The 22,602-nt window shown below is 50.5% G+C and overlaps 1 protein-coding gene and 1 long non-coding RNA gene across 2 annotated transcripts in view; both read left to right on the forward strand.

The window, feature by feature from the left end:
* Positions 1 to 17,384: 17,384 nt before the first annotated feature.
* On the forward strand, positions 17,385 to 18,382 carry LOC150050946 (uncharacterized). The gene is made up of 2 exons (XR_016538276.1): positions 17,385 to 17,500; positions 18,072 to 18,382. It is a non-coding gene; the product is annotated as an uncharacterized LOC150050946 (long non-coding RNA).
* Positions 18,383 to 20,588: 2,206 nt separating this feature from the next.
* Hs3st3b1 (heparan sulfate-glucosamine 3-sulfotransferase 3B1) overlaps positions 20,589 to 22,602 on the forward strand; it is a 36,223-nt gene continuing 34,209 nt past the window's right edge. The window contains exon 1 of the mRNA XM_090349564.1: positions 20,589 to 21,211. Within this exon, the coding sequence (XP_090205690.1) occupies positions 20,664 to 21,211 (548 nt within the window). The 5' untranslated portion in view covers positions 20,589 to 20,663. The remainder of the gene's footprint in view (positions 21,212 to 22,602) is intronic.

Below are 22,602 nucleotides of genomic sequence, written 5' to 3' on the forward strand. Positions count from 1 at the left end.
GAGCTAGGCAAGTCTGGTTGAGTAGTCCCTCCCCACCCCAAGCACCCAGAGAAACAAGATGACTAAGATACAATCCTGTGCAAGCCAGCAAGGCTAACACACACAGGCCCTCCCCCTTCCCAGCTTTAACCAACAAACAAAAACACAAAGAATCACACTACAAACAACTCAACAGAGTTAACTCACTCGCTGCCACTCTGGGCTGGGCCTTGTTGAGAAGGAGGATGCAGCCTGATCCTTCAGACTCCTGCAGATCTCCCATCTATCTGGACACTTCCAGGGAGGCAGCATGGCTTTAGAGGGCAAAGATAGAAGGCGGGCCCTCCGGGTTCTTGCCTAAGTTCTTGAGCCAGTCCTCTCCCCCACCCCATTTCCAGGCCACCGGCTACCTCACTGGGCCAGTAGCCCAGCCTCTCCCCAGTCCCCTCAGCATCTGCTCCTCCATGATTCTGTTCTTATGTCTCTTGTGTCTCTTGACACCATGCTCACTTGCCTGTCACAGGCAAGTGACTGGAGGTCCTCACTCTACAAAGGAAGCAGGAACCACTAGAGAATTCAGCCCAGCCCACCCACAGTTGTCTTTTCTTTGAGGAGTCATCTAGTATTGGTACACATTTCTCTGGTGCTGTGTTTAAAGGAAAGATCTCAGTGTAAGCAGCAATCATCAGACCTATTACTGGGGGTGGGGGAACCAAATGGGAGTGGGTGAAAGCCCAGTGCAGCAGCAGCAGAGATTCTGTGCTTTATGGAGGACAGGGAAACAGTGATGAACTATAGGCCTGAATTTGGGCGGCACAAGAAAGGGGAAGCAAGAGCAGAGGAAGTCCAGGGGCCTGACTGCAGTGGTTGCCAGGAAGAAGAATTCAGTATGGGCCACTCACTGGGTAGGAGTCTTCTCTTGTCCCTTCTCTTGGGTCTGTGGTCAAGGATTCTCCCAATGGCTGGTCTCACCTCTTGTGAAGATCTAGGTGACCACAGCCTGTCCCCAACCCCTCAGGCACAGGTCCTCCTGCCTTCCCCAACACTTGCAGACTTCTGGCCATTGCATTGTCTGCCTAGCACTGATGCCTACCAGCTGTTTTCCTGAAATGGCATTAATATGACATGCAGGGCTAGCATGCAGAAGACAAGGACCACTGCCTGTTTGTGAGTGACAGTGTGTCCCCTAGGCTCACCTCTACCCAGAAGGCTTCTGGAGCAAAGCTGTTCCTCCTCCTCCTCCTCCTCCTCCTCCTCCTCCTCCTCCTCCTCCTCCACTGCTCTCTTGATCTACCTCAGAATCTCCAGCCTGTTCAATCAGAAGACATGGATTCATTTTACCAGCAAGCAGAGGGAGATGTTCATCATAAACCTGACTGCAACACAAGCTTTGAGTAGACATTGCTCCAATGCAATCTAAGTGACCAAAAAGTATGCAAAACATGCTCGATATCATTGCCATCAGGGAAGTGCTATTCAGAACCAGAGTGAGGTAAAATCCAAGCATACTTACAATGACTCTGAAAGAGAAAGAAAGAAAGAAAGAAAGAAAGAAAGAAAGAAAGAAAGAAAGAGAGAGAGAGATAGATGAGAGGAAGGAAGGAAGGAAGGAAATAGCAAGGAAAGGCCAGGGGGTTAGGAGTCTTCTGCACTGTTGGTGGGAATTAAAAATTAGTAAAGAAGTTGCTCATAAAACCCCAACTAGAACTACCAAGCCAGAGAGAAAGACAAATGGGACATCTTGTCTCCCATATGTGGAAGGAGACATGGAGAACAAGGGCACAAAACAGAGAAGGAATCACTAGGAACCAAGAAGTAGCATGGATGCTGGCAGCTATGTGCATGTACAGAACTGTCACAGTGCATCCCATCTACAAATACTACCGATATGTATTCACTTCTGTTTTAAAAACCTGAGTCCAATCATGGCCGAAGTCCAGTCCTTCACACTGTCACTTGGTATGGTACCTGTTTCATTCAAAAGATAGATGGTAAATCTAGGACCAGACTGAAGGAAAAAAACCCTCCCTAGTAAGCCCTCTGTGTAATTATATACATCTCCTGTGCTAACTGCTGAGCAGCCTTCCTGTTTCAATTTGGATTATAGTTGCATATGACCAGAAATTCAACTGAAACTGACTCGAGTATTTCTGGGAATGTGGCTTAGAGGTAGAGTGCATGAAGTCCTGGGTTTGATTCCTCAGTACTATATACACAGAAAAAGCTGGAAGTGGTACTGTGGCTCAAGTAGTAAAGTGCCCAGGCCCTAAATTCAATCCCAGTATTGGTAGAGAGTGAGGAGGAAAGAGAGAGACAGAGATAGAAACAGAAAGTGAAGATACATATTGGTTCATAGTCAAAAAGTAAGAAGCATCTAGTTTCAGATTTGGCTTGATCCAGGAACAGGTTGGTTTCTTCACTTCTCCTTGTCACCTTTCTGTCTCTCTAATGTCAAGACCCTTTAAACAATTATTTATTCTTTTAGTTATCTTTCTCTGCCTACATTGTGCCAGATATATCTGCCAGTGATGGGATTACGGCAGCGAATAAAATGGTCAATATCTCTTCCTTTCTGACTGAAGAACCTGTAGAAAATACAAAAACAAAACAAAACAAAACAAAAATCTTGGGCCAGGTGCCAGTGGCTCATGCCTGTAATCTAGCTACTCAGGAGGCTGAGATCAGAGGATCACTGTTTAAAGCCAGCTCAGGCAGAAAAGGAAAGTCTGTAAGACTTTTATCTTCAATTAACTACCAGAAAACTTAAGTGGAGCTGCAACTCCATGTGGTAGAACACTAGCCTTGAGTGGGAGAGCTCTGAGGGACAGCGGCCAGGACCTGAGTTCAGGACCCACAACTGGCTGAGGGGGAAACAAAACAAAACCTTGAAACTAAGATTGCCTCTGGGTGAGAATGGGTTGGCAAGGAGACAGCATTTCCAAACTCAGTAAGAAAGAATCCAGACTCAGATGATTTGTGCACAGTTTAGACTCGGCCTGGCTCCCACCAGTTACTGCCATGCCCAACAGAGGAGAGAGAAAAGGCTTTTGTGTTTGGTCTTCAGAGAGACTTTGGGGTCAGGAGACACCCCAAAAAACTACTGGGGAGAACACGAGCCAAGGAAGCCTCTCCAGCTCCCAACCCTGGACCCACAGCCAAGCAGATAAGCTGAAACAAGGCTGCCCTAGCTTGTCCCACCAGCTTCTTGTGAAGGAAGACAGGGCCAATACCAAAGTCATTAACATGAGAACAACCTAGGGTCTTCTCAGCTGCTGGATTTTCCCAAGAAAGACCCTGGGCCCAGCCAATGCTAAAGTGAAGTCCCAGCCATAGTATTTAACCCAGTGCTTTAGTCCGGACAGCTAATAATCAACAGGAAGTCATTTCCATGCTCTTGGGAGTTGGTGCTCACAGGGATTGGAGCTAGCACTTGAGCCACACCTCCACTTCTGTTTTGTTTTGGTTTTTTTTTTGCTAACTCATTGGAGATAAGAATGGAACAGACTTTCAGCTTCAAACCTTGATTCTCCAATCTGTCTCTAGTGAGGATTATAGGCATGAGCCACCAGGAAGAGTTGTTCAGAGAAAATACATTTTGACTGAAAAGCCATTATTATTCTAGCAAGGTCTATTCTCCAGTCTCCCTTGCCTGAATTTCCGTATAGAGCAGAGGACAGATGACTTAAGTGCTCCCTAGCCACAGTCTGCCCGGGACCTGCTGGTGCCACATATACTCCAGGAAACGGGAAAAACATCTGCCAGGAGCAAGGTTCCCGGCTGAGAAGAGATCCTCTTCTCAGAATTGTCTCTGCTCCCTCATCTAGAAAGGGTCCTTGGCATTCCCCAGGAAGTATTTAAATGCTAATGTGTTTAGTCAAAAAAAAAAAAAAAAAAAGAGGAGCCCAAGCAGATGTGGGCCATTTGGCAGGGATGTAGTTCATTTGTTAGCAAGTGCGAAAGGCGGATGGCAGGATATTAAATATTACCTTGGCTATTCACAAACACTTCATATTTCAAGAAAGGCAGGGAGGCAAGGGCTGTGTCTGATAAATCAGCCTTTGTCACAGAGGCAGAAAGAGGCAACCACTTGATAAATCTGTGTCATTGTACTGGGAGATCAAAGGCTCTAACATATGTATTTGTACAACTGGCATTCCAGCAGTCAGCAAGGACAAACCCAAGGCTGAGACAGCTGGAGAAAGAAAGAATCTGCCACTTCTAATCTCTAATCAGCTGGGCCTTGGGAGCAGTTGGTGACTGAGTCTTCCTGCTGGCTGGACCTAGGAAGGGAGGGAGGGGTCCAGGCAGAGTGACAGGTTGGGAAGGGGTTCCTTCCAGGCCCTTCACTGGGCTGATGGTGCCATCTGGTTCCTGAACCTGCTCCAACATCAGTGATTACCACATAGACCCCAAGGGCAAAAATAAAAACCTATTTGGCATTGAGCACAGCAAGGGGCTAGCCCACAGTGGAGAGGGTCAGAGGCTAGCCCCATGCATAGAGAGTCCCAGGCTAGCCCAGGACATACTAGATGGCAGGCTGCCCCTCACCACCACAGCCTCAGTTTCTCTTCTGTTTCTACTCTCCCATAACTACTGTCCTATCCCCTACCCCCACCCCTCTCTCTGCTAGTAGTGGGACTTGAATTCTGGGTATGGGCACTCATTGTCCCTTAGGTAAGGCTAAGGCTCTGTCACTTGAGCCAGAGCTCCAGTTCCAACTTTTTGGTGGTTAATTGGACATAAGAGTCTCACAGACTTTCCTGTGTGGGCTGGCTTCAAACCTTTTCTCACATCTCAGCCTTCTGAGTAGCTAGGATTACAGGCATGAGCCACCAGGGCCAGGCTCATCCTTTCTGTGGATGCCAACGAACCTTCTGTCTAGTCTATATGATAAATGGCTCTGTTGGTTCTATGACACTGGAGCCACCAGTGTTTCTGGAAAAGTGAAGACAGCCCATCCTAACAGCTCCTGTCACCACGCTTAAGTGTCCACCTTTGCGTTCAGGGCTCAGCAGGCACACGACCCACCCCTGCCAGGTAACCTCATAAGGACCCACATGCTATTGGGCAGAGCAGTCTCGCTTAGCCTAGCTCCAGTTCAGAAGAGAGAGCGATGGAGACTTTTCCCTGGCTCTGGTGGCTCATGCCCGCAATCCTAACTACTCAGGAGGCTAAGATCTGAGGATCTTCATTTGAAGCCAGCTGATGCACGGAAGTCTATGAGACTCTTATCCCCACATAAACAGAAAATCAGAAGTGGAGTGGTGGCTCAACGTGGTAGAGTGCTTGCCTTGAGAAAAACAAACAAACAAAAACAAACCGCAGTGTCCTGAGTTCAAGCCCACAACTGACAAAAAAAAAAAATGGGAGGAGGAAGAAAGAAACAAGATGGAGATTTTCCTGGAGCTGGGAAGTTAGGGAGGTCTCACTGAAAATACAAGCAGCTCCTACCCAGGGGCTCTCAACCTCCTCCCAACCTGTGCCAAGCGCCTTCATGAGCTGTCTGCACAGCAAATGGAAGTGCCTCTCCTGCAGCATGGAACTTCATCCTCTCTCAACAGCCCAGGAAATCCGTCTCTGCTTTTTAGTTTTTTTGTCTTGTTTTGTTTTTGTACCAGCACTGGACACCATCCTTTAACCTTTTTTTTTTTCCTCTCAAAGCTGATGCTCTTGCACCATTTCCACCTTTTTCTGAGTCCCATATTGGAGATAAGAGTCTCATGGACTTTCCTGCTTGAGCCAGCTTCAACCTGTGATCCTCAGACCTCAGCCTCCTAAGTAGCTAGGATGACAGGGGTAAGACAGACATCAGTACCCAACTTCTCTGCCTTCTTTATTCCCTGCATTCTTTATGCACAACCAAATACTCCTCTTATCCCAGTGTGACTCACACTTGTAAATTGTCTCAGAAGAAAGGTAAGAGTCAGCATGGATGGGACTGATAGATAATTAATAAGTCTACCAGGAATGCCATCCCTGGTAGGCCAAAGGTAGGTGCCCCACCTTCTATTAGATCAAAACAGTGACCATTGGGGTATGGGTAGGAAAGTTATGCTCATCTCCATCCACTCTGACCCAAGAGATTAGAGTCCTGCCCATGGCAGACCCATTTCCTTTGCAAGGAGCTGGTTCATGGGCAGCTCTTGGCTTAAGCCCCATGCCCATGAATGCTTGAGTGCCGTGTGGTAGGCTGCTTTGGGAAAAGTGTAAGAAACGGGGTTTCTCTTGCTCTGGCCATGTGTACTTGGATAAGTGCCTCTGACTACTGCAGGAAAAGCTACCAGAAAGTGACACCACAGCCTGTGAACTCGGCAGTAGAGATAATGTGTCATCGCCTTACTGTTTCAAGCCACTACATTTTTGTTTTTTGCTTTGTATATGTGTGTTGGTTCTAACTAAGGCTTAAACTCAGGGTCTGAATGGTCACACCTGGGTTTTTTCGTTTAGGGTTGGTAGTATATCACATGAGCCCCACCCCCACTCTGTTTCCTTTTCTTTTTTCTTTCTTTCTTTCTTTTTTTTCTTTTTGGCTAGTTAATTGGAAATAAGTGTCTAAAGGAAAGCCAGATGCCAGTGGCTTATACCTGTTATTCTAGCTACTCCAGATCTAAGGATCTTGGTTCGAAGCCAGCCTGGGCAAAAAAGTCCATGATATTCTTTTTTTTTTTTTTTTTTGGCCAGTCCTGGGCTTGAGCTCAGGGCCTGAGCACTGTCCTTGGGATTTCTCAAGGCTAGAGCTCTACCACTTGAGCCTCAGTTACCACTTCCGGCTTTTTTCTATGTATGTGGTACTGAGGAATTGAACCCGGGTCTTCGTGCATGCTAGGCAAGCACTCTACCACTAGGCCAAACTCCCAGTCCCAGTCCATGATATTCTTATCTCTAAGAAACTACTAGAAGTGGTGCTACGGTAGAATGCTAGCCTTGAACACAAAGAGTCAGAACACAGTGTTCTGAGTTCAAGCCTCAGGACTAGTGTGTGTGTGTGTGTGTGTGTGTGTGCGCGCGCGCGCGCACATGCCTGAGCGCACGCACGCAAAGGACTTTCCTGCCTAAGCTGGCGTTAAATTGGTACGGTAAGATCTCAGCCTCCTAAGTAGCTAGGATGACAGGTATCTACTACCAGCACACGACTCAAACAACTTGGATGGATCATCCAGTCCTTCCCTGCCAGGAGCATCCCACTTGAGCCCAGGAGGGAGAATTACAGAGTGCTTCCCCTGTCTTCCCATAGCAGAAACCCCAAAGAATGTGCTCCAGAAATGTAGATCCAGCTAGCACAGACCAGAGGACAATCTGCACAGATGGATGGACAGCTTCCTCCGGGCAGGGCCTGGGAGAATGCGTGGAGCTATTTGGCTGGTCCCCACCAAGGCAAAGCCAGCCCAATGCCCACCATCTGCTCTATCAGCTTCTGCCCGTGATCTTGATTTATAGAAAGTCCACTAGGATTTTCGCAGCTAATTGTTTTGAATCGAAAATGGTCACTTCAATGATTACAATGGCTGATATCCAGATGGAAGAGGCTGGATGTTTAGCTGTAGAGTTAAGGGACATAGGAATGGAGTTAAGGCCCCTGGGGTGTGCCAACAGGTATCCACAGGCTGTAAGGATGGAGACATAGGCAGCACACCTAGACAAAGCTCCCTCCCTCCCTCCACCTCTCTCTCTCTCTCTCTTTCGTCAATGCTAGGGCTTAAACTCAAAGCCTAGGCTCTGTCCCTGAGGGTTTTTTCACTCAAAGCTAGCATGCTAGCACTTGAGTCACAGCTCCACTTCTGGCTTCTTACTGGTTAATTGAGAAAAAAAAAAGAAAGTCTTACAGACTTCCCTGCCTGGGCTGGCTTTGAATTGAGATCCTCAGATAGCAGCGGGAGTCACCAGTGCCTGGCAGCGTTCTTGGACACTCCCGCCCCCTCCCCCATACACACCTTAAAAGAAGGTTTTTCATTCATGGCATTACTGGCATAGAGGGTCCGGGGCATTTGTTCCGTAGGACTCTGGCTCTATCGTCTTTCTTCAGTGCTAAGCTGATCATCACCCTCACTTGCTGCCTGCGTACCCTCTCCCTCCTCTCACACCCACTCTGATTCCTCTTGCACACTTTGTGGTAGCATTTAGAACACTGTGCAGACATTGCAATGCCTGCTTGATTTGGTACACGATGAATCTTAGCTGGGTGTTGGTGGCTCACACCTGTGATGCCACTCAGGAAGCTGAGATCTGAAGGGTCACCGTTCTAGTCAGCCTGAGGTAGGAAAATCTGCAAGAATCCATGTCCAAAGTTAAACAGCGAAGAGCAGGGATGGAGGCTCAGGTGGTAGTGGGCCAGTCAAGCAAGTAAGAACTCCAGTACTATCCCCTTCCTTGAAATAAAAGAAGAAAGGAATTTTACTATCATTAAAGCAATGGATGACCCAGATACCCCTCCTCTTTCCTGAAGCCTCCTCATGAGCCCCATTCTATTAAGATTAAACTACTTTCTTTTTGTCACCATGGGACTTGAACTCAAGGCCTGGATGCTATTCCTGAGCTCTTTTGCTCAAGGCTAGAGTTCTACCACTTTGAGCCACAGTTCCACTCCCAGTTTTCTGGTGGATCACTGGAGATCAGAGCCTCACTGCCCGGGCTGACTTTGAACCTCAGTCCTCTGTTTTCAGCCTCCTGAGTAGCTAGAATAACAGGCATGAGCCATCAGCACCCAGCCCTAAACTACCTTAACCTTCATCCAAGGTCTACCCTCTCTAACTTCTCACCCTCACTGAAACATTGCTATGATGTCCATCTGCTGAAGTGTTACCTAGATCCTTCCAGAAGATGAGGGGAGGAAGGGAAAGGCCCCTGGTCAGCCACTCTCAGCCCTTCCCTCAGTGTCACCTAGAATTCAAGTCATTCCTGTGTTCAAACTTTGCCAAGCAATCCCCGCCACCATTCCTTGCCTACCTGAACTCATCTCCTCCTCTTAGATCATCTCAACCCTGTATTTAGCCTTCTTTTCTCTCCTGCCATATAATCCCCATCGACAACATCCATTTTTAATGAGCCCATGACTCCCTTTGATCTCACAGCTCAGTGCCTTTGATTTCCAGCCCCATTCCCCATCTGCCACCCACCAGCAGCCACATCCTGAGATCCCAGATCCGGTGCCTGCCTCCCTCAGGGCTGATGGGGGAGTGACATTACATGCCAGGGAGACTCACCTCACATTTTCTCCACTGCTCTCTCTCTCCTTCCCAATCATCTCTCTTCCTGCTCCTCTTCCTCTTCCTCTCCTCCTTCTCTTCCTTCTCCTCCTCCTCCCCCCATTCTGCTTCTTCTTCCCTTTCCCCCTCCTCCTCCACTTCTGCTCCTGCTCCTCCTCCTCCTCCTCCCCCCATTCTGCTTCTCCTTCCTTTTCCTCCTCCTCCTCCACTTCTGCTCCTGCTCCTCTTCTCCTTCTCTTCCTCCCCCTCCTCCTCCCCCTCCTCCTCCCCCCCCATTCTGCTTCTTCTTCCTTTTCCCCCTCCTCCTCCACTTCTGCTCCTGCTCCTCTTCTCCTCCTCCCCCTTCTCCTCCTCCTTCCTCTTCTCCTTTCTTTCTCCTTCCCTCTGTTGCTCTGTGCCTTTGTCATCCTTTGAATGTTTTGCTTCAACCACTACATCAAGTGGTCACCAACTCAGTGACTAAACACAACAAAATTCCTTTGCTCACCTACCAGGGCTGCAAGTTGGAAATCCAAGAGTGGTGGGATCCGGCGGGATCCCAGTCTAGTCCACTCCTTACCTCTTCCACCACCTGGTTGCCCCCACCTCTGATCTTTATGGAACACCACTCCATTCTCTTGTCACAAGGCCTCCGTGTCTCCTCCCATTCCTTCATAAGGACACATCATTAGATCAGAATCCAGGAGGGTTTTCTCTCACATTCCTTTCCTAACTATAGCTTTGCCATTCTTTTTTATGCTAGCTTTACATTTCATGGGTACTTCTTGTATTATGTGTTCATTTAACTTTCTTCTTCCTCCTCCTCCTCCTCCTCCTCCTCCTCCTCCTCCCCTCCTCCCCTTCCCCCTTCCCTCCTCCTCCTCCTCCTTCTCTTCTTCTTCCTCTTCCTCTTCTTCTTCTTCTTCTTCTTTTTCTTCTTCTATTCAATTCTGCTTTGATATGATCTTGACACATACACTGCCGGAGGATCCTGAGTTTGAAGCCAGACCAGGCTACATATGAGATGCTACAGAAAAGAACTTAGTGCTTTAAAAGAATTTATTTCTCTTTAATAGTAGTCTCATGTCATTCATACATTTTTTGTTCTTTCTTATTTTTGGTTCTTTTCTCTTTGAGCATCAATAAGACAGTTGCTTGAAAATCCTTGTCCGAAATCTCTTAATTTCTGTGATTCATGGGGAACAATTTCTCCCAGTGTGTCCCCCGTGTTCCTGTTTCTTTGTGTGCCTTGTACTGTCCTTGCTGACAACAGGATGGTTCACCATTACTATGTCTCAATTCTGGGTATTGAACATTCTTTCTCCTTCCAGATTTTCCCATTGATTTTCATTGTTTGATGGGTTTACTTCTTGTTCATTTGTTTTGATTACTAAAAGCTGTCATGGTCCACTTTTCCCCCCTTTTAAAAGCTTTTCCAAGTCAGTTTTGCAAAATTTCGTGTGTGACTATGGAAGCTGGTTCCTTTTTGCTTGTGCTTAACCAATGTTCTGACAGAGATTTCCCTGAATGCCAGGAAAGAAAAATGTGCACACAAAACAAAATCATGTGTAGAGAAGTGAAACCCGGCTCATGAGCTTTGCATGCTGGCTTTGTTCTGGGCCTTCCTTCAACACTCAGCTAGGCTTGCTCTAAACCAATGGATCAGTCTGAAGTCCTGATTCTCTTCTGCTGGAAACATGCGATTTGTCCTGGCCATGCGCATGGTTTTCGAAAGCCTCTCATATATGTAGTAGCTACACCCTCGTGTCCCAAGCCAGTCTCAACTATCCCCTCTCACTCTAGGATTTGTTTTGATTTTGTATTTTAAGCCAAGGTTTCCTTCTGGAGCTCAGGTTGAATTTGAACTTGAGACTCTCCTGTCTTGACCTCCCTGGGGGCTGTGACTGCAGGTGTGTGCCACCACACCTGGTATCTGTGGGCCTTTAGTCCACATCACCACTTTCTTCCTATTTGACTTTCACATTAGGTAAGACAGAGGTGACTGTCTCACCCCCATCCTTCAAGTATATCAAAGACCAGTTAGAATAATTTTTAAATGGGATCTCTGTTCCCTCGGATTGAAAGAACCAAGACCCCCAAATGGGGACATGGGCTCAGTGCCATCACACGGCTCTTGCCATTTTCAAGATGAGGTTAGTATGTCATTGGTATTCGCTTGATTCCTGTAAGCCTTTGACCTTTCTCCAGAGCTCTGACAAAGTCCCTGATATTGTTTGTTGTCTGCTATTGCTTGTTTTTCCACCTGTAACTTGGGAGGAGTGAGGTCAATAGATGCCAGACATAGAAAAGACTAATATAGGGGCCGGGAGTTTGGCCTAGTGGTTAAAGTGCTTGCCTAGCATGCATGAAGACCCGGGTTCGATTCCTCGGTGCCACATACATAGAAAAAAGCCGGAAGTGGTGCTGAGGCTCAAGTGGTAGAGCTCTAGCCTTGAGAAAGTCCAAGGCCAGTGCTCAGGCCCTGAGCTCAAGCCCAGGACTGGCAAAAAAAAAAAAAAAAAAGACATATAACTGGGAATGACTATATGTAGGGGGTGGGGCTAGGGGATGAGCAGAAGGTTCAATTTTTCTGGGATTCTCAGGAGAGATCTCCTCTGAACTGGGATTATATGAGCAAGAGAGGGGACTGGAAATCAGGAAACCTTATAAAGTCTGGGGAGCTTGGACGCCATGCCAGTGGGTGGCACAGCAAGTTCTATGATGTAGAAAGAGCACACAGGACTGAAAGCTACCATTGGACTGCAAGGAGATTCATAATAAGAGGGAGGCAGGAGATAAGGAAGGAGATCTGGCTGGTGGCCAGAGGCTACTTGAAGTACAGTGGGAAGCCCTACACTCAATGTGGAGAGCTGCCACTTCCTTGGTCCCTTATCACATCTCTAAGTGGATACTTGAGTGGAGAGTGGAATTATGGGAGCAGGAAGACCCACTACCAGGGCATTTCCAACCATCCAAGAGAGAAGTTGTAGATTCTGAATGAATGACAACAGTAGAAATGCAGATTGGCTCATCAGCTACATGGCTCCAGTAGGGAATGTCGGGCGAGGGGGAGAACAGTGGTTCGTTTGATGAGAAGAGTGGGCTGGAGTTGTAAAGCGAGAAACCACCAAGACAGAGGACAGCTAGACACTGGTGGCTCACACCTGTAATTCTAGCTCCTCAGGAGGCTAGAATGGGAGACAGAAGCCCGCCCTGGCAGGAAAGTTGGTGACACTCTTATCTCTAATTAACCAGAAAAAAGCTGGAAATGGAGTTGGGGGCTCGAGTGATAGAGCTCTAACCCTGAGCAAAGAAGCTAAAGGACATGGCACAGGCTCTCGGTTCAAGTGGTGGCACCAAGATCAAAGCAATACCAAAACAAAACAAAACAAAAAAAACCCTTAAAATGGCCCACACGAAACTTTCCAATAAAGCATATTTACATTTACTGCTGATCCCATGCAGAACTTTTCAGGAAAGTAAGTAAGTGTTAATTCTGGGTTTTATGAGTCAGTATTGTCTTTTTGTGCTTGGGTGTTTCCCAGATAGAAATAGAGCCTAAAGTCTGATGATGGAAGTTGTAAAGCTGGGCTGAGCTCTCAGAGACAAAGGCTGTCCACTACAGTCATTTGTTTTTCCTGGATGGCTTGGAAAGTCAGGATTATTCTTCTTTACATACTTAACCTCACCAAAAAACACCCATGGATCCCCGGGGCAAGTGGGTTTCCCAAAAAAGCTTGGAGTGAAGGCATTCAGAAACAAATCTGTGATACCTATACCAAGGGTAAGGGCTGGGGATGGAGGAGGAGGCCTGGGTCACAAAGGTGAGTTCCAGAGGGAGAGAGATTGGAAAGAGGGAAAAGATGATCAGAAATTAAACAGGAGAGCACATGCTTTGGGAGTGTGATTACCAGTTTAAATTAATAGAAAGTTCAGAAAGTCTGAATCTAGCAGCCCTTTGGGAGTTTGCACTGGTTAAAATTAATTCCAGGGCTGGAGGTATGGTTCAATCAGTAGAGTGCTTATCTGGCAAATGTGAGGCCCTGAGTTCAATACCCAATACAGCAATAATAGTCATAGTAGTAGTAGTAGTAATAGTAATAAATTTAAGTCAAACTGGAGAACCTGGGGGTAGTTACAAAATTATGGCAACAAAAGCAGCTGTTGGTAAAATTCCAGGAGACCGTGTCTCCGGATTTAGAGGGGATCATGGCCCGGTGGCCGTGGCTCATGCTGGTAATCTTAGCTACTTAGGAGGCTGAGATCTGGAGGATTGAAATCCAAAGACCACCAAGGCAGGAAAGTCTACGAGGCTTCATCTACCAGCAAAAAGCAAGGATGGAGATATGGCCCAAGTGGTAAAGCAATGGCTATGAACAAGAAAGAAAGCTGAACAAGAGCAAGAGGCCCTGAATTTAAACCTCATAATTTTAAAAAGTAAGTAAATAAGTAAAAGAAGAGAAATAAAAAAGAGAAAAAAAGTTTAGAAGGGAATCTCAAGTTATATTTCAATTAGATTAGTTTGAGAAAAATCCCTGTGAGACAAGTGGGTGTGTGGCTATGTAATAGGCACTCTATCTCCATCGTTTAAGGGGAAGGGGATTGAAGTACTGGCGATTTGTCTGCAGACCTTGAAGAGACGCTGGCTACACACCACTGGTGCCCCATGGGCCTCTGAGGATTCACTCTTCCATTAAAACGCCAGGATTCCTTTTAGCCAACAAGCAAATAGAATCAGGTTCAAAGACTCTCAGTCTGCCACCTGCTACTTCAAAAGCTCTTCCAATTCCCCAAGCAACTCACTGGAGGGCATTTGAACTCCTGGGTGTGGCCCTAACATTTCCTTTTTCTTTTCTTTCTTTCTTTTTTCTTTTCTTTCCTTTCTTTTCCTTCCCCTCTCCCTCTCTTCCTCCCACTTTCTTTCTCCTTCCTTCCTTCCTTCCTTCTTTCCTTTCTTTCTTCCCTTGCGCCCATACTTAGAGACTTGAACTAAGAGCCACATGCTCTTTATATTGTTATTCTTTTTATTGCTATTTTAGGTGATTGTACACAGGGGTTATAATTCCATAAGCCAAGCTATGAGTACAGTGCTTCCTGTACTCATCACCCCTTCCTTCGGTCTCCCCCATTCTCTTCCTGGACCTCATATTGTTGCTTGACTTTTTCACTCAAGGCTGGCACTCTTGCCAGTTGAGCCACATCTCCACTTCCAGGGTTTTATTTATTTATTTATTTATTTTTCTGGAGCTAGCATTCTAGTGGCGAGTAGCTAGGAATAAATACAGGCGTGAACGCCAGCCGCCAGGGTCAGCTCTACCATTCTCAAACTGTGTGTTTGCTGAGTAAAAGAAGATTCTGGGAACAAGCATGGACTACAACCTGTCCTCATAGGAACAAATGCACAAAAATATCCACGTTTAAGGGTCGACAAAGTGGGCCACAATTTTAAGATCATAGAAAGGAAATTGAGATGTTGGTTCCATGTTTCACCTGTAATATTGAAGTGACTGAAATTGCCCATGGGTGGAGTTGCTTTGAACTAGGCCCCAACAAAAGTATACAATCCCAATCAAAGCCACAATGAATCACCTTCCGTCTCATCAGAATTGAGGAGTGTCGAAGAAGTAGAATCAAAACAGGAAGCTTGTGTACTGTCAGCAGCACAGTGCAGCCATTGTGGGAAAATGTTAGAAGTCGTGTTGCCCTATAATTGGACAACTCTATGCCTAAAGATACAATTCCTCCCCCTGCTTTACTGGAATCAGCCTCTTTGAGATAGTTGTCCTCACATTCATTGCAGTCTAATTCATGAAAGGCAAGATGCAGAAGCAACACAGATGAATGGATAAGAACAAATCTCTGCTATGGAGTCTGGGATGTAGTTTAGTGGTAGTGCTGAGTATATGTGAGGCCTTGGATTAAATCTCCCCAAACAATCTAACAATATCTGATAGAAAGATGCAGTAGAATATTATATGGCCATGGAAAGGAAGAGCATCGATTTTAAAATATGCTGTAATATAGATACACCTGAGGACTAAGGGAACTAAAGTAAACCACTTCTGGCAAGATAAGAACTGTGTGAGTCTGTTTTTACAAGGCACCTAGAGAAGTCAAATGTACAGTTCAAATGTACAATGTTGTCGTTGTTGCCAGGAGCTGAGAGATAGAAAGTTATTATTTAATGGGTACAGCCTTTTTTTTTTGGTTTTCAAGATTAAAAAGAATCCTGGAGCTGGGACACTGGTGGCTCATGCTTATAATCCTAGCTACTCAGGAGGTGAAATTTTAAGGATTGTGATTCCAAGCCAGCAGGAGAGGAAAGTCTGTGAGACTCTTGCCTCCAAGTTGACACCAAAAAGCCCAAGGACTGTCCTAAAAAGGTTTGTCCTTCAGTCTGGCTGCATTGCTCTCTGCAGTCATGAACTGACTGATGGCTGCAGGCTATGCCATTTTGGGGCAGTATGTCTTTTCCAGACAGCACTGGATGGCACACCCCTGTCTACCCTCAGAAAGATATCAACAGGATGAGAAAGGCTAATGTCCAGAGCTCAGTGAGGGTCACTCTGTCCCTACAAGGTACCCTGGGACTTTCTCTGCGATGACAGGAAGAAAGGAGGAGCCTGGCAGGTGCTTTGACATTTGGTGTGGAGGTTTGATCATGGATTCTGTGCACTAGATCTTACAGCATCTAAATTCTCAAAGAAGCTTTGAGGCTAAGGCTGGTGACTCATGCCTGTTATCTTAACAAAGCAGAAAGCTGAGACCTAAGACTGTGGTTCAAAGCCAGCCTGGGCAGATAAATCTGACACACTCTTTATCTCCAACAAAAACCCAGACATGGAGATGTGGATTAAGTGGTAGTATGTCAACTTTGAGTGAAAAGGCTAAGGAATGGTGTCTGTCTAGGCCCTGAGTTCAAGCACCAAGAAAGACAGTTAAGCAGATAGACAGAAAGAGAATGAAAGAGAGAGACAGAAAGGAGAGAGAGAAGAGAGGGAGGAAAGAAGGAAGGAAGGAAGTTAGGAAGGAAGAAAGGAAGGAAGGAAGGAAGGAAGGAAGGAAGGAAGGAAGGAAGGAAGGAAGGAGAGACAGAGGGGAGGGGAGGACAGAACAAAGGGGACCATGGTACCGAGGCACCTAAAGGTTGTGTAACTTGTGTAGAGTCACACAGCTGGTAAGTGTAGGCAGATAAGGGAATGCAAGTCAGCTCTGTGATAACACAGCTCTGAATCCGGGGTGGGACATTCAACTGGAGAATGTGAGGAGAGAACGAACACACAGGGACGATTGAGGAGAAGATTTCAGAACAGCAGAGCTCCAGCCCCCTGGCTCTGGGCATGCCTGAGTTTATCCCCCCCTGGTCCTGGGGGAGCCTGGCCCCAGCAAAGCTGTGAGCAGGAATAGGACGTTCCCTCTGGAGCTGTGACTTCCAGGAAAAAAGCCAGCCCTTCCTGATACCCTTGCCAGGAGCCTGCAGAGTATCCTTACTTCCCATTGCCTGCCCTGCCCTCCAGGGGACAAGAAAGCCCAGAGGGCAGAACAGGGTGAGACGAGGAGGAAGGGTCTAGAATCAGTCACCCAAACAATCTGGGCGTCTTTCACCCTCGAGTTCAGGAGGGTCTTGCGCGTTTCCTGTGTGGGTTGCAGCAGGGGCTTGCGGGGTGACCCTGCGTTGTGCGTAAAGGTGGGGGGGGTGCGAGGAGGCCAGGTGAGGGCGGGGCCACAGCGGGGGAACCTTTCTTTGCTCCACTAGCCCTCCTCAGCGGCTCTTTAACCGTGAAGTTCTCCACCCTGCGGGGCCAGCGCCGGCGTCCACCTCGGGTCAGTGGTTCCCCGAGCGCTCCCTCGCGGGCGGGAGCGGTGTCTGCGCGGACCACGCGCCTAGGGGATCGCCCTTCTCCGGGGCGAGCTGGCTTCTGCCACCTCGCCTCCCACCCTCCCGGGGGCCCGGGAGCTGCCGCCCGCCGGAGAGCCGCAGGAAAGGGGTTCCGGTGGCAGGAAGCCGGGCTCTGGGCCCCCGCTGCAGGCAGCCCCAGGAAATGCCTGCGCGGAGGTCCCTCCGTCCCTGGGGGCGGGGGAGGGGGCACCTGGGTGACGCCAGGGCCAGGAAAGCCACTAGCCGTGAGCCTGAGGATGCGCAGAAGTTGAAGCAGCATCTTTTGACTCCTTCAATCGGGCGATTTTTCAGATAACCTTTTAGGGGCCAGGGTGTGAGCTGGTTAAGGTCAGGGAAAATCATCTCCAAGGCTCTAGGCAATCTCCCATCCACACAGCAAACAACACAGCCCGACGGGCCCGCTTTCTGAGTGTGAAAATTCGGATTCATTGGATCCGAGGTAAAGTTTTCTCCTGGTTTTGGGAGTGGCACTCGCTTGACGGGTAGGAGGGTGGGGTGGTCTTCTCCCTGCTTGGCGACCAGCTCTGGCCCTGAGCTTCAACTGGGGTCCCTGGCTCTGTCCGGGGATCACAGGTGAAGTGGCATTTGCCAAGAGCTGGCCCAGAAGGGACCTTTGGCACGGGAGAGTTTTAGGGAGCAGCTGTAGGGGACCCATCGCGGGGGGGGGGGAGAGGGCTCACCCCTCGGGTAGCTGCCCTGCTCCAGCTCCGGCAGTCAGCGCTAGCCGTCCTCCGTCCGTGGGCCTCTCAGTCCCTCGGGGGTCTCGCGCCCCAGAACTCCCCCATTGTTCGGGGGGCGGTGGAGGTTTGGAAGGGCGCCAGGTGGGTAAGGGGGCGAGGAGTGCATGGCTCTGGGCCATTTCCGACGCCTGCGTCTCCCCTCCCCACTTCCTAACTTCCTCTCTCTAACCCTCCCCCCCGGAAAAAGAAACCCCAAATATATCCGGTCCCCTTAGATTCGTGATCTCTGGCTGAATGGCTTTTTTTTTTTTTTTTTTTGTAAACCCACAGGACAAGGACCATTTTGATTCACACGCAGCCAAGTCCTCAAGATAGCCACAAGGCGCGCCAACTCACACCTCAGCAACTTCATTTCCCACCAAAAGGGAAGGGGAAAGCAAACGCACGCCCTTCCGTTCACATGTCAAAAGAAGAAAAACCAAAGTCGGGTTGGAGCTCGTGGTGTTTCCTCCTTGACACATTTTACTGCATTCTAGATGAATTAAATTAAAATCAAGAGCGATCAAATGATCTTGGAGAGCAAGAGCAGAATCCCGATGAAAGGGAAGGGGGAACAAGGAAAGTAAAGTCTACCTAACGTATATGTGTGTATGTGTGTGCGTATATATACATACATATTTCCATTCACTCTGTAACTGTGTAGAAAAGGGCCTTGCCCTCAGGGTGGTCGCCGTGAGGTCCCCGGAGCGCAGCAGCAGGGACGCGGGAGTCCCACGGGTGACGCGGGCGCCACTGTGTCCTCTTTGCTCCTTCCTGGATCTGGTTGCACATTCTCGGACCCCAAGTGGTCAAAGTCAAGTTTGGTCCCGCTGGCGGAGAACTGGACGGTGGGTGGGGCTGCAGGGACATGGAGGAGAGGGGACGGGAGGGCGGAGGAGGGGACACTTGGGGACCTCATCTCCGGAAGGGTGTGCGGGGAATAGGAGCGCAGTGGAGGAACCCGGGCTCGCGTCGGATCCTCGGTCCCCACCGGTGCTGCTGACAAGCGGCGCGGGTGGCATCTCCGAATGAGTCACCTCGTGGGCGACACTCAGCCACCCCCGCAGGGCAAAGTTCCGTCCCGGAACCCGGAGCAGCCTGGCGTGGGAGGCCCGCTGGCCCCGCACACACTGGGCTGCAGGCACGGAAAACTTTCCGGACACGACTAGGGATCAACTTAAGGATTTCGAACCTTCCTCCTCCCAAACGCCAGAGCACCATTTCGCTTGCAAGACCCCCACCCCCACCCCTTAATCCTCCCAGACCGGAACAGGGCAGGGCGGCTCGGAATGGACTTTTAATGATTAAATAAGTGCGATTCGTGTAATCGCCCTGGCTTTACTCTCAAATGATATCTGACCTTTAAAAAAAAAATGATGGAGAAAAACGACACCTAATAACAATCAATGGATTTTTCTCCTAAGTGTGCGAATACTAGCTTTAATTATTATTCCAGAAAAAAATAAATGGAAACTGGACCATTTCCCTCAAACCAATAAATTCACGTTCGGTGAGTTTCTTCTCACGTGCGGTTTACACTCCAGGCTTTGAACAGGGGACTTTTTTTTTTTAACAGGGGACTTTTTGTTTGTTTCTCTTTGGGGGCTGGGGCTCGGTGGTAGAGTACTTGTTTAGCATGCAAAAGGCACTGGGTTCTATTCCCGGCACCCCAGATAAGGATAAGAAAGTTTCTATCTCTGTTCCTTTCTCTTTTTCCTTAGCCTCAGGCCCCCCCCCCCGTCCCCACTAGCTTGGAAGACTGGAGATTTTTCATGAGGACAATTGGTGCCCCATTTCCCATTTAACCGGCAGACAATCCCTGCAGGCAAAAAAAAAGAAAAAAAAGTCCGGGGACGGGGGTGGGGGGGGGGGAAGGAGCTGTCAGCGATTTCCAGTTTGTTTTTTTTTTTTTTTCCTTAAAGGTCATAAATCAGGGACTGTCCGGGAAGGGTTCCCCGCCGAGTTTGGCGTGGGGCGGGGCGCACCTCTGGCCAGCTTTCCATTCTCTACTTTACAATGCACACACAGCCTCGAAACCCGCCCGCAGAACATCTGCATCTCGGGCTCGCATCCCAGCATCTGGGCAGCCACAGCCAGGGCTGGCTCCCGGAGAGTGAGCGCGGAAATGAGCGCGGGAGCGACAACGCATCACTCAAAAGAGGAGGACCTCACCCTACGTCCGGTCACTCCCGCATCCTTCCCCACCATCTGCTCCTGTCAGCGGCCCTGGGATCCCACCTCCCTGGACCCGCCCCTTTGCGTCCCGCCAAGCTAATAGGGGCCCCGGATCTGTCTCCACCGCCCCGAACCTTTCCACACCCCCACGTCCCGAGAATGGGATTGGCTGTTCAGCCCTTGGCAAAGCCTCTATATTTGCATGGCACCAGGGTTTTGTTTTCTGGTAGGCCGAGCGGCCTGTCACTCCTCCAGGCCGGGCCCGCCCACCCCACTTCAGCGCGCAGCTCTCTTCCTGCGCAGTTGCGATCCGCAGCCTCTGCGGGCTGGTGCCGGGGCTGCGCTCTGGGCTCGGTTCTCAGCGCTGTGCCGAGGCAGCCCCGGCTAGCGGCGGTGCGCACCGTCTGGAGCAGCCAGGGCGCGCCCAGGCGGCGATCGCTGCACCGCACCCGCGTTTGCTTCCCGCCCTTGACTTTCGTTCCAGTTGCGGCTTCTCCGGGGCAACATGTCAAAAGCCGCCGCTGCAGCTGCCGCCGCCGCCCGGGGAAGAGCAGAAGCAGCAGCGCTGGCGGCCGCGGGCACACGAGGGCAATAAACCCAGCCGTCTGGGGTGTCCGGCGGGTCGGGGGACCCTCTCCGCGCTCACCGCTCCGCTGGGATTCGCGCCATGTGCTGAGCCATGCTTCTGGCCGTGCCCTCGGGCAGCGCATGGGGCAGCGCTTGAGCGGCGGCGGATCCTGCCTCGATGTCCCCGGCCGGTTCCTACCGCAGCCGCCGACGCCCCCGCCGCCGGTGAGGAGGAAGCTCGCGCTACTCTTCGCCATGCTCTGCGTCTGGCTCTACATGTTCCTGTACTCGTGCGCCGGCTCCTGCGCCGCCGCGCCGGGGCTGCTGCTGCTGGGCTCGGGGTCCCGCGCTGCGCACGCCCCGCCGGCCCTGGCCACCGCTCCGAATGGGACACCGTCCCGGATGCCTTTCCGGGAGTCCCCGGCCACTATACCGGCTGCCGGACAGGCGGAGGGCGCGGCGAGCCAGGAAGAGCAGACCCCCGAGGCGCCCGACTCCCCCAGCCCCATCTCCAGCTTCTTCAGCGGGTCCGGCAGCAAGCAGCTGCCGCAGGCCATCATCATCGGCGTGAAGAAGGGCGGCACGCGAGCGCTGCTGGAGTTCCTGCGCGTGCACCCCGACGTGCGCGCCGTGGGCGCCGAACCCCACTTCTTCGATCGCAGCTACGACAAGGGCCTCGCTTGGTACCGGTGAGTTTCCTTGTCTTGGGGCGGCGTGGGGAGGGGTGGTGGGAGGTGGTGGCAGGAGTGCGGGCAGCGATCCAGCCGGTGAACCGGGAGGGAGACGTGGCATCTGCTTAGGGAGGTGTTGTGGGGATACAGCCGTGGACCACCGGGGAGGGCAAGGAGGGACAGGGGAGCGATCGCACACCGCGGGGCAAATTGCGCCCAGCGCCTGGCGCGATCGCGGAGACACCCGGACGAAAAAAACTTCTCAGGGGGCGCCAGCGACTTAGTGGTCCCCAATCCCCCCAGAATAAAGGGAGGGGGAGACCTCGCCGCGGAGGAGCGGCGCCGTTTTTAAGAAAAGCGCTCGGCGAAGCAGGCCGCCTTCTAACCCTGCGCGAGTGTGGGGGGGGTGGTGGTGTCCCGATCCGGCATCGATGGGGATATAATTTTTCCTCGCCAAGGACGCCTCTGGCTAAGGTTGCACTCCCCTGTCTTTCTGTCTGTCTGTCTGTCTGTCTGTCTGTCTCTCGACTTGGAGAGCCGCTTCTGCTCCCCAGATGGGGAGAGTGGGCAAGGGCGACGGCACCCTGCCAAAGCCGCTGAGAGCCTGTGAACTTTTTGTTGCTGTCGTTTGTTGTTGCATTGCAATCCTCCCGGTTACGGGAACCTGTAGGGGATGAGACCCACCCGGCTGAGGAGCCGCTGGGGATCCCGGGGACTGATCCGGTCGGGCGGACGGTCGGGCGCCTCTCCCGGGCTGCGGAGCGTGGAGCGGTGCTGGTCCCTGTCGGGCAGAGGCGCGCACTGCAGCCCGCCGGAGACGCACGAGGCCACGCAGGCTTCCAGGCGCCCCTCCGGGGACTGCCAACCGGTTTCCGCCTCCCCAGCCTCAGTACCGGGAGGTCGGAGGGCGGAGATGGCGTGTCTCTGCGGGTCTCCTCCACATCCCGGCGCAGAGAATGTATTCCGGGTCCATGGATTGAGAAATGAGGGTTGTTTGGAGGTCGCGGCTTCCGGAAATCTAGTCGTCCAAGCGGCTGGCAGAGTCCACTTCTAAAGGGACTGCGGCCTCGGGGTCATATTCACGACCTCAGCCCACTGCTTTCCCGCCAGCCACTGCCCCTGGGGGTGAACTGTTGGGGAGGTCAGAGGCTGACCTCCGGAACGCCGGCCTCGCTCCCCCCCCACCTCCCACCCCCGGCACCAGCCTCCCTCCACCCCATCTCCCAGGTCACCACCTCAGCTTCAGCCCCAAAGCCACACTCTGAGTTCCCGGACTTCTCCAGGTCTAACGGCTAAACTTCGAAGAGTCCGGAGACTGCGAGGAAATAGAAGGGGAATAGGGTAACGAACCCCACTCTTGAGTCCCCACCCGACTTTCTCGGACCCGGATGGGATGGAGAATAAAAAAA

The sequence above is a fragment of the Megascapheus bottae genome, chromosome 17 (genome assembly GCF_031878675.1).
Source record: "Megascapheus bottae isolate mThoBot1 chromosome 17, mThoBot2.hap1, whole genome shotgun sequence".
Classification (NCBI taxonomy): domain Eukaryota; kingdom Metazoa; phylum Chordata; class Mammalia; order Rodentia; family Geomyidae; genus Megascapheus; species Megascapheus bottae.